General features: G+C 39.4%; 1 protein-coding gene across 1 annotated transcript in view; it reads right to left on the bottom strand.

Moving 5' to 3' along the window:
• Nucleotides 1-2,475: 2,475 nt before the first annotated feature.
• The window catches only part of LOC101851547 (putative hydroxypyruvate isomerase), a 14,694-nt gene continuing 952 nt past the window's right edge, over nucleotides 2,476-16,217 (bottom strand). Inside the window, exons 2-8 of the mRNA XM_005090075.3 lie at nucleotides 15,420-15,531; nucleotides 12,705-12,816; nucleotides 9,304-9,382; nucleotides 7,825-7,874; nucleotides 5,645-5,714; nucleotides 4,499-4,633; nucleotides 2,476-3,887 (exon numbers count right to left, since the gene is read on the bottom strand). Coding sequence (XP_005090132.1) covers nucleotides 3,841-3,887; nucleotides 4,499-4,633; nucleotides 5,645-5,714; nucleotides 7,825-7,874; nucleotides 9,304-9,382; nucleotides 12,705-12,816; nucleotides 15,420-15,531 — 605 coding nt within the window. The 3' untranslated portion in view covers nucleotides 2,476-3,840. The remainder of the gene's footprint in view (nucleotides 3,888-4,498; nucleotides 4,634-5,644; nucleotides 5,715-7,824; nucleotides 7,875-9,303; nucleotides 9,383-12,704; nucleotides 12,817-15,419; nucleotides 15,532-16,217) is intronic.

The raw sequence follows: 16,217 nt of genomic DNA, 5'->3' as shown, positions 1-16,217 counted from the left end.
GCCAACAAGAAGTAGAATAAGCTCTAGGAACTTGAAACAAACTAAGAACAGTTGTTGACGTTACCAAAATGCTGAGATGTTTGAAACTCCACAACTTTTCTTCAAATTTGGCTCGGAGACTATTTCTGAGTAGAGCGCCCTGGCCAGTACGGGAGGGTGTCGAAGCATAGCTGATCAATGGCTTTAACAGAAGTGAAGGTACAGATTGCACACACTCGCTCACACTCTGATCTATGTCACAACAACGTACATTCCGTGACACCTTGACCACCACCACCTCCACTACTACTATCAATAAAGCCGCCAACTGATACCTCTATTCTTGCCGGAATATGTAAATTGTCCTAATCTTTTTTGAGCTGGCTACAATAATTTTCATTCTACCCATCTATTAACTTTCTCTCCCTCTCGTCAGACGATGAACCAATCCCCCCCCCCCCCCCCCGGGCCAACTTTTTGTTACATCACAGCAAAATAGTCGTAGCCTAGAACCAAACATGAAGGGGTCCCCCCCCCCCGGGAAATTTTTTAGGTTTGGTTGGGCGCCGCGGGTTTGCCCCCCTTTTTTTTGAAATTCTTCCGGGGTTCACATCCTAAAAATGGGGGTAAGCACCCTCGCCCCACATAGCAAAGCGGAAAAGAGGAGAGAATGAGTATGTGTCCCCCGCCGTGTGTGAGAGTTTAGAACCTCTCGATTGTCTGAATTTACGTGAGGACCGCGGGTGAGTAGAATGTTTGTCGATTGTAAGAGAGAGAGAGAGAAGGGGGGTTCAGGGCTGTTGTTTTTTTAGAGTGACGAAAGATGCATCGCAACAAAGAGAAAGACGCTAAGCACGAAGGTGTTTGGGAACAGTTTTAGAAATGAATCACTTGTGTGGCATACATTTTTATGAACCCCCCCCCCCCCCCCCCCTTAAAAAAATTTTTCTTTCCCCCAAGAAAAGAGATGAAATAAAAAATACAACAACAATAACAACAAATTAGCAACATTTCACGGACACACCAATGTCATGGGAAACCTTTACTGTCTCGGGGTAGATCATATCATAAAAAATGTTGTCTACGTTGCTAAGGAAATTCTGGCGAGTTTTACTAAGTGTGTACTTGATCCTGCCTATGTACCCTGTCGTATTGTGCTGAGGTATGCACCTAGTCCTAGTGATACAGCGCTAGGGTTGAGATGTGTACCGTGTCATCCTGTACTGTGCTGAGGTGTGTAATATACCAGTGTGCTTCGTGCCTGAAGGAAGATGAGGAATAAATTACAATGCAGCATTGATGAATCTGTTTTCTCTTATTTTTTAAATATATTTGTTTATTTGTTTCTTCTGTATTGTTTTGTTTTGTTTGTTTGTTTGTTTAGTGTAGGGTTTTACGGCGCTCGCAACTGCATAAGGTCATATGAGCGCGCGGGACACACCTAATACTTTTTCGTTGGTAGGAAATTTTGAATTTTGCCCGGGTGGCGGCCGAAGCCTACTCTTATCGATTTTAGATCACCAAGGGATCTTTAACGTGCGCAACTTCCACACCGGCCCTCCGAGATTTTTCGCCCTTGTCCGAGAAGGCTAGGTGTAGATCTTTCCTACCAGAAGATCAGGGGTGTGGCAGAAAGACAGCAGTTAGGAGGAGCCTAGGAGTAGCAGTAGAAAGGCTGCAGAAAGAGTCAGGAGCCCAGAGGAGGGGGCAAAGGAGGTGAGGGGGTGGGGGCAGAAAGTGGAAATGAAAGCAGACAACAGAACATTGTTAGAGATCAGGAAAGGATGTGAAAGGAGACAATTTTAGAGAAGAACGTTTTTTGGTCGCTACCCGGAATCGAACCCGGGACCTTTGAATGAGAGGCCAACACCGTAACCTCTAGGCCACGAGACCCCCCTCCTGTATTGTTTTGTTGTTGGTGGGTGTTTTTGTGTGTGTTTGTTGATATTTTACTTCCCCATCGACACAATTTAGATCATTAAACCTTGCCTGTCAGGGCGGGCAAAGCTGGACTAAGAGGGAAACTATTACTTCTTCTTCTTCTTCTTTTTCTTTTTCTAGAATCTTCTTCTTCTTCTAGAATCTTCTTCTTCTTCTTGAATCTTCTTCTTCTTCTGCTTCTTTTTCTTCTTCTTCTTCTTCTTCTGACACAATCCTTTGTAACACCGACAGGCAGGCAGACAGGCAGGCAGACTGACAGACAGACAGACAGACAGACAGACAGACAGACAGACAGACAGACAGACAGACAGACAGACAGGCAGGCAGGCAGGCAGGCAGGCAGGCAGGCAGGCAGGCAGGCAGGCAGGCAGGCAGGCAGGCAGGCAGGCAGGCAGACAGACAGACAGACAGACAGACAGACACAACAGAAGGAAAGTTGAGAAGTAGGCCTTACCACATCATGAGTAGCACTGCCATAAAAGTCTTTTCTTCACCATTCAAAACAATTTCATCACACCATCAACATTCCTCCTTCTACCACACAATTCTTTGTTCTGTCTTTTGATACAGTTTATTTCATAAATCTGAGCACTCCTCACTCTTAGAACTGAAGCATTGTTCAACATTGTAAGTAAAAACTAATCCATAAATTTTATGGAAATTTTATGGAACCAGTCTAAATAAACCGACAAAGTTCCTTAAAATCACTTGTGTATAAAAATCACTTGCATCACATAAAACAACTTGCATCTCATGAAATGACTTCTATTATATTAAATCCCTTTCATTATATTTCATCACATTGTCACACATAATCACTACTGTTGCATTAAACCACTTGCATCAGATTACAAGAATAAAGAAATGCAGAAACCCCTAAAGTTTTCAAGAAATTACACAAAAACACATCAACAATAACAGCAAAATATATGCCTATATGGCCTTTTGCATCAAGATAGGCGATTTTAAAAATAGTATGCATGATACAGTTTTGCCTGGACGGTAGATGTAGAGGAAGTCGATTGCCTAAGTACTACTTCCTTCCCTTCAGATGCTGACTTCTTTCGTCATTACGTATGGAATCAAGGAAGGCGTAAGAAGCGTGTCTTACAAATTTGCAGGTGTGGTCGGAGTGTTTTTATGGCAGGTTTTGAATTTTGTTACATAAGACATTACTCGAGAGCCTATAACACCAAGCACTCAGGCTATGAAGAGGAAGGCCACGCTAAATGTGGATTGAGGGTGTCAAGGAAACCCTGAGAAATAATAATATTCCAATTGAAAGAGCTGCGGAGCTGTCCTACCATAGAAAACTGCACTTTCCCTCGACCCTTAACGACAACAAAGGATTAAAAAATTGTTTTTTTTAAAGTAAAAGCAAATAACACATTACTCCCAAGCAGTAACTGCACCATCCAGGAAAAGCAGTCATTGAATTCATGAAACACATTCATTTTAATGAATCATTCGTACATCATTGAAAAACCCACACAAATTCAGCAGTTATCTCATAAAGCTCTTTTCGCTCTCCAGCTTTCTCATTGAGCAAGGTCAGAGTTTAGAAAATAAGGAAGATCAAATGCCCATCATTTTTTGGGCATATGGAGTTATTGGTATCATCTTACTGCCTTTTCATTAGTCTTGCTTTTGATGAAAAAATACCCATCTATTCTGAATTGTGTGGGGGGAAATATGTCAGTTTTTTCGATTTCTATATTTCGACAAGCACATGATTTCACCTTGATGCCACTCAATAATCATGTTCAAATACTATTTTTAAATCAATTCAATTATTGCAGCAGTAAGAAAACAACGATCATTTCAAGAAGCAACTCCGTCTAGTACAATCGCAGTAAGCTCTGCATCTGGTTATGCAAATCGCAGAAAAACATTTTCTTGTGCCATCAAATCGTCGGATTTCTAGTATCCAAGACTCCGCAACCATTTGAGTCCATCTTCTGTTTTACCTGTTCATACGAAAAAATAAGAAAACGATCATATAGTGATTTAAGCATCTTGAACACAAATTTATCTCTCAAATACAGTCAAAACTGCTCTAGTGGCCACCTGTATATAAGAAAATAACCAGCACAGATGACAACTTCCTATTTTCCCTCTTGCGTTTTTATACATTATAATGACACTGTGCCACGGCCAATCCCCGCTGGGAGGGATACATCGTCCCAGTAGAAAGACAGAGATATTCAATATAAAAATTCTCCTAACTAAAGAACCGAACTCTGGGCTCCAGCATGAGATGGCTAAGTGCCAAGCCTCTACACCACAGACACTGGTGTGTGCACACTTTCCAGCAAAGTTTTCATACAGCCAAGACAGGCAACTATGACAATCTTCGATCTAAGAGTACAAGAGAAACACTTATTTTGACCACATCTAAAATTCTGGATCGGAAAAGTAGACCACATCTAAAACTGGTCTAAAAACACATTTAATTAAATCCCAATGTACTTACTACATTATTATTATCATTATTATCATTATTATTATCAATATATTATTGTTGTTGTTGTCATCATCATTATAACAATCAAACGTCGAAGGGTAAATCCTCGATTACCTTTAGGCTTGTACTCAAGTCCAATGTATCCTTCGTAACCCACTCTCTCCAAGACGCTGAACACATACGGGTAGTTGATCTCCCCTGTCTCGTCAGGCTCACCTCTGTCTGGTACCTGAGCTATCTGAATGTGACCTGGGGAGTCAACAAGTCATCTCATCGCTGTATCATTCGTCTTTTCTTTTATCAGTTTTTTGGGGGGGATTCTTGTTCGTTTGTTTGTTTGCTTATTTTTGTTGTTTTGTAGGTGGGTTGGGGTTTGTTTTTTTTTTCTGTTTTTTTTTAGGGGGGGTTATGTGTTTTATTGTTTTGCGGGTTTATTTGTCTTTTTTTTTATAGGTAGGTGTTTTAACTCCCCAATCAACACAATTTAAATCATTTTGGAGGCCGGTTTCCGACCATGCCTGTCAGGACCAGCCTGCAGAAAGACAGAGGTACTTGGTAAAAATTTCCCCAACCAGGAATTAAACTGGGGTCTCTTGCGTGCAGCTGTGAAGTGTCTAACCACAACACCATAGACACTGGCACCCTTACGGAACTTGCAACACAATAAAGTCATATAAGTGTTGAAGATTACAGGCATTACAAAAGAGTAACAAACACAAAAAAGAAGGAGGAGAGATGAGGATGACAGATATTTGATAGGAAAGAAGAAGTAACTGACACAAGAGCATCCGCCAACCTTAATTTCTTATTCTGGACATTGTTGCCAACATTAAGTGGCATGTTACAGCAAACCACAACTACAACAACAGCAATTTTGTCTAAAAATAGAATAGACTTTTCTTAAAATTTGACTGATGCACAGTCTGAAGTACATCTAAAGCACATCTTTGGAATCCTTTAATGTTTATGATTGTTTGTTTTTGTAAGAGTATTATGGCGCTCGCAACTGCATAAGGTCATAATGTTTATGATAGTGGTGACAGGAGGTTAAATCCCAACTCCAAACAATTGTATGAACACTTTGTAGATGCAACAAAATTTGTGTCTATGTAAAATTGACGCGTGTCTTTGTGTGTCTCAGAAAATACAGAATTATTTAGATGACAGTCAGATGACATAAAGGCAAATGATGATACATAGCTACAACACACATTGAGAGGTGACAATCAGTTACTAAGCTGAAAACATAAATTCGCCTACCAATATACGGTAAAAAGGCCTCAATATTTTTGGTCAAGTTTCCATCCATTATCTGCACATGGAAGATATCCTGTTGATGAAAAAGTGATGAAAACATTATTACCTTGCACAACATAACATAATGTGTCATAATAGCTTTTTTCTTTCTGCATGTAAAGAGCTGAAGTCAATAAAATTTGATGAGACATAAATTTCAACTAACAGATGTACAATAGATGTGTTCGTTTGATTTTTTGCCTTATTTCTTCCCTCCAGGGAAAGCCATTTATTAGTCAGTGCACCCCCTCCTTCAGTATCTATCCAAACAAAAAAGTCTACCAAAAGTGGCAACAGCAGGAAAATTGAGAAAAAGAACCAAGATGAATTAGGAGAGAGTTGTATTTTTTTTTAAAGGAGCCATTCCATCATTCAATGTTATGCCACTTGTGAAATTGCTAAAGTGATGATTGTGGATAGATATTGAACCTTAAACTTGCAATGTTGCACAATAGGCCCTACTTCAATGCATAAATCTGTATTTACGAGGTCAAAAAGAAAGTACATATATTTCATTACAGAAGTAAAGAAACATATTGACTGAAAGTATATTCTTCAACCTCATGAAGACTTAGAATAAAAGTATACTTGAAAGAAAGATCACAACAAGAGGCGGAAGAATTACTTGTTTGATATTTTGCCAGAACCCCCTGACTCCTTTTGAGAATTCTAGCAGACCCAATAAGTAAGCTAAAGATAAAACATACCCTTGAAAACTCCACAAACTTTCCATCTACAATTAAATAGAATATAATTGTCTAACTTCATTCTGCAATACCATAAGGTCAGAGAGTACTGTCCTTTCAAATTCTCTAAAGTATCAATTTTAGGGGTGTTAACACACAACCAGATTAAACGAAGAATGTAACAACTACGACATGAAGATCAACATCAACAAAACAGAGACAATGAAAGTAAGCAGAAAGCCAGAACCACTCAGGATACACATCAACAACAACAGTCTCAGAGAGGTCCAAGAATTTAAGTACATCGGAAGTATACTTACAGAGGATGGGCAACTGAACAGAGAAATAGAAACACGAGTACAAAAGGCCAATAATGTTAGTTATCAGCTTACTCCACTACTGAAACATCCTAACATCCCCATGACAACAAAACTCAAAATGATCAACACCATATTCATCCCAACACTCACCTATCAATGCAAAACATGGACAAACGAAAAAGACATTAGAGCAAAGAATTACAACATGTGAAATGTGAAGCCTTAAAAAAGCAGTAAACAAGACCAGGCGAGACAAAATTAGAAACTCTGTAATCCGAGAAAAGGTGGGCACAAATGATGTCATGCATTACATCCAACACCAAAGAATCAAATTGTTCGAACATCTCTTACGATTACCAACACACCATCCAGCACAACGTGCCTACCTCCAAAAATTTGATGGCAACAAAGTTAGAGGGCGACCGAGAAAGACCTGGATAGATGGAGTCAGGGAAACATTAAACACCCACGACACCCCCCTGACCAAAGCTCTCCGGCTGGCGACAAAGAGACGTCTTTTTCTTCCCGCGACACCCAAAAGGGTATAAGCGGCGGATAAAACAAAACAGACAAACAACTGGCAGAGAATAAATCCAGAGCTTTTCAAATCTTAAGGAAATGTGCCTGTAGGGACTCAAAATTTGCAGATCATGTTGTCTCATGTTGTCTCATTCATCTCGTAACAATATGTCTGCAAAATCCAGATTTTAAGATTTATTCCGAGAAACAGCACCTTTGATATATACATAGGTTGTCACAGACAGGCTGATCAAGACAGAGACTCAGAAAGCAAAGAAATGAAAATAGCAGACAGGAAAAAATGAGGGACAACAACCATTTTTCTTTATTTCAAATGTAAGGGCCAATCCGGTCTGAGAGGAATACAACTTCTTGGCAGAAAGACCGAGATACTTGATACAAACTCTCCCTATGAGGGAATAAAATTGGAGTCTCCTGCATGTGACAAACTGGAATAACATCAAGCGGCTAGCCCAGGATAGGGAAAGGTGAAAAGGGTTTGTTCGTGGCCTATACCCGGATCCAGGGAGAGAAAGGCAATGATGATGATGCATGTGACAAATGAAGCGCCTAAATGTTTCACAACAGAGACCGGTGACAACCATTCCATTATACTTACAAACTGCAGTTTCAGGTTCGGATGGTTCACTTGTTTCACAATCTCCAAACCTGCATGAAGACAGGAGCACAATTTGAGAGTTTCTGAATGACCATTTTAACAGGCATTTAATCAAAAAAATTATATGATGTTGAAATGTCAAATTCAAATGATCGATAACAATACATTCTTCTTCTTCTTCTTCTTCTTCTTCTTCTTCTTCTTCTTCTTCTTCTGCTTCTTCTTCTTCTTCTTCTTCTTCTTCTTCTTCTTTTTCAGGAATCAAATCTGAAGCAGACATTGATGATGATGGCACCCTGTTCCTTCCTGTTGTCCGTCTTCTTGATCAGCTCGGTTTTTCTCTTTGTGCTATTCGTTGCAAAGTTGTGAAGGCCATCTGTGTATGTCGTTCTTTCTCTTCCTCTGCTCTTCTTTCCCTCTATCTTTCCACACAGCAGCAGTTTCTCTAGCCCATTTCATCTATTTGATAACAATAGTAAGCATTACAAAAATCAAAATGCTGAGCAGGAAGTAAACAGTCACGTTTAAAAAGATTACCACGCTACTACAGTCAAACCTGCTCTACAGTCCATGTGCCCAGGGCAATCACCTGTACAAACAACCAATCCCCCCCCCACCCCCTTAGCATTTTTCACATCATAATGACACTGTCCCAGACATCCACCTGTTTAACCCTTCCAGCCCCAGCCATTTTAGAGCACTCCCTAACCCTAGTCCCAACCAATACAGCAGTAAATCAGAAAAAGAGGCATGCATTCTGAAAAATGATGTAGTATCTCTGTAATGAGGTTTAGATAATAACATATAACAACAAAGTTTAAAGGTAAATGAACAAATATTATGGAAATTAAAGTTTAATTAGGTTCTCTAATTTCGAAAAATGCGCAAATTCGGTACCCCATGAAATTGAGAATATACGCTCTGGAACGTTGGGAGGTGCAAGCGCTGCTGAAAATATATGCGCATGGGGCTGGGAGGGCTTAGAAAATCCCTTTTTATCTCAACAATGGATAACAGTCTTGGAAAATTTTAATTGTATTTTCCAACAGAATAACCATTTGCAGTTGACAAAACTGAAAACATAACACTGAGCCCCCACTGAAAACCATTTAATCTGACTGTTAGATGAAAATCTTTGATGTCTAATTCAAAATTTTAGCAAAAATAGAAAACAGGATATAACTTTGTCAGATGGAGAGAGAGAGGGAGGGAGGGAAAAAGAGACAGAGACAGAGACAGAGAGAGAGACAGAGAGAGAGACAGAGAGAGACATAGAGAGAGACAGAGAGAGAGACAGAGAGAGACAGAGAGAGACAGAGAGAGAGAGAGAGAAAGGGAGAGGGAGAGGGAGAGGGAGAGAGTGAGAGAGAGACAGAGACAGAGAGAGACAGACAGACAGAGAGAGAGAGAGAGACAGACACAGAAAGAGCAGGGGGAAAAGTGAAAGAAAAGTGAAAAAGCTGCACATTATATATATACCTTTGTGTGGATTTGACAGAAAGTACCCAGGGACAGAGATGCGATTGTTGACTGGTTCTATCAAAGCCAGAATGCCTTCCTGAAGAAAAATAAAAGAATAGGTAATATAAATACATAAAATTATTATATAAGCTGTAATAAAGGAAATAATAACTTTTTAAAAACCCACAGGGTAAAGGGGAGGACCACAGATAAATGAACGCGTTGACAATAGCATATTCTACTAAAGTTATAATGGAATAACCTTTGAATTCAGTGCCTCCTCAAAAAACAGAATATTTAAACAAAAGACGAAAAACATAAATCTAGATTTATTTATTTTTAACACGCGGGGGGGGGTTCCTCTTTTTCTGATACATAATCTGTAAGATAAGATAACATCTTTATTGTCCAGATCCTGGCACATTGGTTTGGTGTTTCACCACGTAAACACATACACACTTACACACACACACACACACTTACAAACAAGCACACACACTTACAAACATGCACACACACGCAGGCTTAAAGTCACATGCAAAACAAATGAATAGCAATATAAACAATAATAATATTAAGCTAGATACATACTCAATGTTATTCTAATGCATGCTCTAAGGTCATATGAATACTTATAACAAGACGGTTAAGATGGAAGAATTGTGATGGATGATGGTCAAAATGACCTTCTGTATCTTTCTTTGTTACAGATCAGAAGCCTAGGTCTTTTACTTCTGACTGATGTTTTATTTGAGGGAACAAGAGATGTTTGTTGTTTAAAAAGAAGGAATTAACTTTTTTTAATACAAGCTGTTACATGCAATTCCTCCAAGTAGGGGAATGTAGATGTTGAAATTTTACATGCTTTTCGTATTAACGTCTTTTCTGTCATTCATAAAACTGATCTAGATTGTGCTGATAGTGATGTAAACACACCTACCTTAAAAAACAAACTCATAAAAGCATTGAGATGCTTTTTCATTTAGAGGAAGGTTTCATAATCCATATAAAAATAAAATACATTAACACAAAACCATCAAGCAGCAATGCTGACATCCAAAGGCGGAGGAACATAACAGCAAATTTCATGATTTTAAATGGTTGTTGTTGTTGTTGTTGTTGTTGTTATCGATCCAGCAACAGCTGGGCTCTCGCCCTTATGTCCAATGCCATGTAGTGATAAGTGCAGGTCTGCTGCAGTTGCTGTAATGTTCCATAGAGTGTGTTGTCTATGTTTGGTCTCGGAGGGAGAAGGGTAGCTCTGATGTCATTTAGGGCTGTGCAGTGGAACAGGTCTCCACAGTCTCATATGCATAGTCACATAAAGGACACATTGGGAGAAGTTCCGGGTTTATTCTGTTCAGGTGGAAGTTGAGCTGTATATGTTCTGTCCGTAGGCGGAAGATCGTGGTCTGTTTCTTTCTCTGAAGGCAGTTGATATTGTCATTCCTTTTTGTTGTGATCATATGTTTGAAAACTGCTCTGCTTGTCTTTCCCAGGGCCAATCTGTTCATCCAAGCTTGTTTGTTGTTGGTTTTGATGATTTGTTTTGCAGTGTTGTATGAAGTTGGAGTGTTGGGTTGTTCCTGTCTAGATCCCCGTTTGGCAAGTGTGTCTTCTCTGTCATTTCCAGGTATGTCTGAGTGTCCGGGGACCCACTGCATTACAAGGTTTATGCCACAGAATGTTATCAGATGATGGGATCCAAACAGTATATGGGTCAAAACTTGGTTTAGATGATGGTCATTTTCTATGGCTTGTAATACTGATAGTGAGTCAGTGAAAATCACAATACTCTGTGCTTTTCCAGGATGAGTGTCAAAAACTGTGCGGAGATGGAACAGTGCTGTTTCAATTGCCATCATTTCTGCATCGTAGTTGCTGCATTTCTCTCCACAGGCTGCAGAGATCTCATTGGAACTTCCATCTGGGTACTGTATTAGCATTCCATATCCGGCTTTGGTTGCGCCTTTGAATGCTGAGCCGTCCGTATAGACGTGTATCCAGTCATCTGAATAGCTGTCGATTGTTTGATGTGATGCAAGCATCAGCGCCACTGGGTCTGAAGATTTTGTGCTCTTGTCTTTGAGAGATGTTGTAATGATTGGCTTTTTTAAAGAAAGGTGGGGAGGGATGTTTTGGTTGACTCTTTTGGTTTCTTTTCTGTTTTGTGGTAGATGGCGGCTCTCCATTAGTTCTGGGATGTGATGCATGATTGACTTTTGTTGAATTTGTTTCTTTGGTTTCCATGTTTCTACTAATTTCCTGTTTGGGTGGCTGGGGCACATTCTTTTAGTTTTTTCATGTAGCTCCAAAACTGCTCTATCTCTGCGGATTCCCAGGGGTTCAACATTTGCATTTCGCACGTGGCGGTAGGTGTGCATCTCATGCCCCCATTTATAAAACGAAGGGCATTGTTTTGGACCTTGTCAAGGGTGTTGCAAGTAGTTGTACTGCACATAGTGAGTAGGCTATTGCAAACCCAGGTATAACCCAGGTATAGAGCTCTCAGAGTTTGTTTGTCTGATCCCCATGAACTGCTTGCGAGTTTCTTTTTAACTCCAAGGTAAGTTGGATGTTCTTCTTTGGGGAGACTTTCATTTCCTATCTTTAGTTGGAGATTTTCTTTGGCTGCTTTATGGCTCTTCGTGAAGATGGTGTATACTGTTTTCGTGCAGTTTATTTTAAGTTTCCATTTCTGACAGTAATTATGGAGCCTCTTGAGGTCTTCATTTCATTTCCCTGCTCCTACTATCGTGCTGTGATGTGTCTGTCAGAGAGCAAGATCATCAGCATAAAGAGTCTTTTCTGATTTCAGCACGTTCGTTACATCATTAAAGAAGATCAGGAACAAAGTTCAACTCAGACAGGAACCTTGAGGTACGCCTTCCTCGAGTACTTCTCTTGACGAGTGGGCATTGTTTACCTTGGTTTCAATGTTTCGATCCGACAGGAAGAGAACTTTATCCTTTTGTAAAGTTTGCCATGTATCCCGAGGTCCATCAATTTTAAGAAAAATGCAAAAACCACTGGACATTTAATATTAAGATTAGTCACTTACGTAGCTTTACCATTTTGAAAATGAACTACTAGATACATCGCACTACCTTTGTCAGAAGTAGGATTGTGGGAACGGTTAGAGTAACAAACAACCCTCCACCCCACCACCAGAAAACTTGACTTTGTCAGACGCATACCATACATTATTCTGCTTTTGTCAAATGCATACCATATATTGCTCTGCTATTGGACAGCAGAATGGCATCAGGCAAACATAATATCAATTAGTAAACACAGAGTCCAGATACAGACCAGCAAACAGCATTACATTGCACCACAATCAACCTAGACAACAATTCCAATTTTCAGAACAGACAAAAATGTTCTTCACATGACAATCTTTTTGGTAAGTTTCCTACCTTCTGCAGGCGATCAGCAGCGTACTTGATATTGTCTAGATAAGTCGACATCATCTTTTCTTTCAAACCATCGTCCGCTCCTGCCGGGATTCGCCCTGCCATGATATGCATTCTGAAATAGGTGAGGCATTGTGGTGAAATCAGGCGCTCGTCAAAATACTTAAATAGAAAAATACCCATTTTTCTGCCAGTTTGACAATTTTTATAAAATTTTTTGTTTTTGGCTCAACGTCTTCTATGTCCGTATAACAACACATGTCCCAGTGGATTTTACTGAAAAACATTGATTAAAGGCACAAAATATGTAAATTTTCAGTTTTCAGGACTCTCAAGTCATTGAAGTTACCTGATTTAATTTTGGCGGTTATTTTCTCACTAATTTTACCTCCAAAACCAGGTGACCCCCACCTTCTTCAATCGCAAATATCTTGACTTCTATTTAGAAAGATGGGTATTTTTTTCCATTGAAAGCAAGGCAAATGAACAAGCTTTAAAAGGATACCAGTAACTTCAAATGCCCAAAAATTGACTATTGCCTGATTCCACCATGTCGTGACACATGGTAGTAGTAGTAGTAGGCTTATTTATGATTAAAATATATGTGGCATCATCAAGAAATAAAGCACTTATCAAAGTTTACAGATTCAAGAAACCAATTTTTTTCTGCCTGTCAGACAATTTTCATTGTAGGCCTAAATTGAGTACTTCTCTTGACAAGTCGGCATAGTTCACCTTAGCTTCAATGTTTAGGTCTGCATACAAAAACTAGATCCATAGGTTTATAATTATAAAATCTTCCGTGTATCCTGATAATGCACTCTTTTTCATGAGTAGGCCTTTTCTCCACACTCTACTGTACGCATGTCAAGGGTCTAGAAAGATGGAGTCAGTGTGTTTTGCCCTCTGAAAGCCATCCTGGATGTCTTAACTCATTATCTTCAAGGACGGTAAACCAACTATAATGCCGGGGTTCTCTCTTGGTACGAAATCTAAAAGTGACATATAAACATGACTAAATAGGTCACTAAATCAAAATAAATGAACCTATTTTGATAGTTCTTTATCTAATGAATGAACTCCTGGTAAAAGAGACTTGTTTTCCACAATTGCCGAAAAGTAATTTGACGTTGAAGTCATGGTAAAGGAAAGTTCCTGGGCTGCTGCGAGCGTCTCACCGGTACAGAGCTTCTGATTGCGAGCTGCTGGAAGCGGTTTGCCGGATATAAGCAATTAAATTGAAAAGTTGTTTTTCTACCTTTTATGAAACCTTGGTGTGAGTTCAAGCTGTTGATGCTCTCAAGGTACCATTAGAGGCAGCTGTTTACCATTCTTTCAAAAAGCTTACCAACCACCAAGGCATGATTCAATCCATGATATATGTCAATAGTACTTTGCTTTTCCAGGTGGTTTGCCATTTTTCAGGAGTGACATCTGTACAGGAAGGTAGGTTACCTCACTTACACATAAAGACCATTCCCTTCCCCTCCAGCCCCCAAAAAACAATCTCTCTCTCTCCCTTGTTTTTACCACTCATCAAACTTCTGCTCCACCCTCTCAAAGCCTCCTTCTAAAGATGAGTTCTCACATTATAACCCGTCCCCACCAATCAGCACAAATGAGGCAGAAACAAGAGGCAAAGTCAAAGAAAGCATACTTCTTACTTAAAAAGTCTGTAAACTTTATTCAGTAATCTGTAAAAAAAAAAATATATATATAGACAGGACCAGAGGGCATGGAGAACTCCCGATGTACAGTGCCTACTATTTGTGAGGCAGCGTGGTGGAATCAGGCGCTCGTCAAAATAATGAAATTGAAGAAACTGCTATTTTTCTGCCAGTTTGGAAATTTCTATTGAATTGTTGTTTTTTGTCTTCACACCAGTGTTGTCCAATTAAGAATGCATTTCTGATTGGATTTTACAGAAAAACGTTGATTAAAGGCATGAAAATGTAAGATTTCAGTTCCCACGGAATATCAAACTATGGAAATTTAACAATCAAACTTTGGCGGCCATTTTCTCGCTAATTTTACCTCTGAAACCACGCAACCGCACCTCCTTTAATCGCCAATATCTCAACATGTATCCAAGACAAATGAACATTTTTTTCATCGAAAGCAAGGTAAATGGACAGGCTGTAAGGTGATACCAATAACATCATTATAAGCCCTAAAATTGACGAACGCCTGATTCCACCATGTCGTGACACAAATATGTTGATGCAAAAAAAAAATTACTTAAGATAAAATTTGCCCATTGGCCAAATAGATGCCGATTGCTTAATTTGATTTCATTATAATTTTGACGACTTACATAATGCACCCACACACAGATTCATTGATTTGAGGGCTCAACTGCCATATAATTTTTACTTTAGAACACACGATTGGCCACTAAAACCCTTGCAAATCATTTGTTTCAAGTAAATAGAAATCCTGATTTTCAAAACATCAAATCATTGTGAAATGCGGGGGCATGCCCCCCTGAGAATCCCCATGTTGTTAGAATCAAGTCAAATATTACTATTTTCAAACATCAATAACTCGATAGCTAACTAGCATATTGATTTGCAGCAAAAATGAAGGCCATGTTCGTGTTCAGCATGCAAAATACTACTAGAAAAGAAGTATAAAAAACGTGAACATGAGACAGGTGTATGAGTAAAAAAAACCTTGACGAGTGCCTGATTTCACCACAAGTCACAAGATGCTTCATACCTTTTGCACTGAAGTCCCGTGGCATAGGAGATGGACAATTCCAACTTTTCCCTGAACTCTTGCACCCGGTCCGGTTGGGCAGCAAGTCCGAGGTCACCTGCACTGAGGTCGCCTGAGAGGAGAAAGAGAGAGAGTTATTGTAATGTGCCTGTGCAACCTGCTACCATACCTCTGGTCTACATTTTTACTTCCACATTACAAAACATTATCACTGCTATCAAAGCTCTCTAAAATTATAATCAAGTTTATAAGTGGGTCTAATAGATAGATCTACCTCCTGATTGACTGTCTAAACCTGGGTGTCCTGAGCCAAACAATATTTTAATTCTATGTTTTTCGGTTTTGATATTCACAGACAGAAACAAATTCAATAATTCCTGGAAAGGGTGCAACAGGCGCTCAACTATTACAGTTACGAAGTGACTATTTCTCCGAACGTTCGGGAAAATAAAGTTGAACTCTATTTCTCCGAACGGTTTCCGATCTCGAGATTTTTTGGTTACTTGCGAGACTTAGGCGTCATCCTTTCATTCTGCCATTCTGCGAGGACTAGGAAGAAGCATTTTTTGCATCGAATTCAGTTTCTTGAGCTAGAGATTTTTAAATTATTATATCTGAATATTCAGATACTTCAGTTGTGGTTGGGGTAACGTTCGCGGACTATACTTTATTTGAAAATATCTTCAAAAAGGTATACTGCAAGAAAACAAGACTGCCTGACCTTGGCAGTAACCTATTTTGCATTTAGTCATCCAGCAAAAACTAAAGTCCTTCAAGTAAAAAAAATTAATCACTCCA

The sequence above is a fragment of the Aplysia californica genome, unplaced genomic scaffold (assembly GCF_000002075.1).
Source record: "Aplysia californica isolate F4 #8 unplaced genomic scaffold, AplCal3.0 scaffold00012, whole genome shotgun sequence".
Lineage (NCBI taxonomy): Eukaryota > Metazoa > Mollusca > Gastropoda > Aplysiida > Aplysiidae > Aplysia > Aplysia californica.
This window is presented reverse-complemented; position numbering and strand designations above follow the sequence as displayed.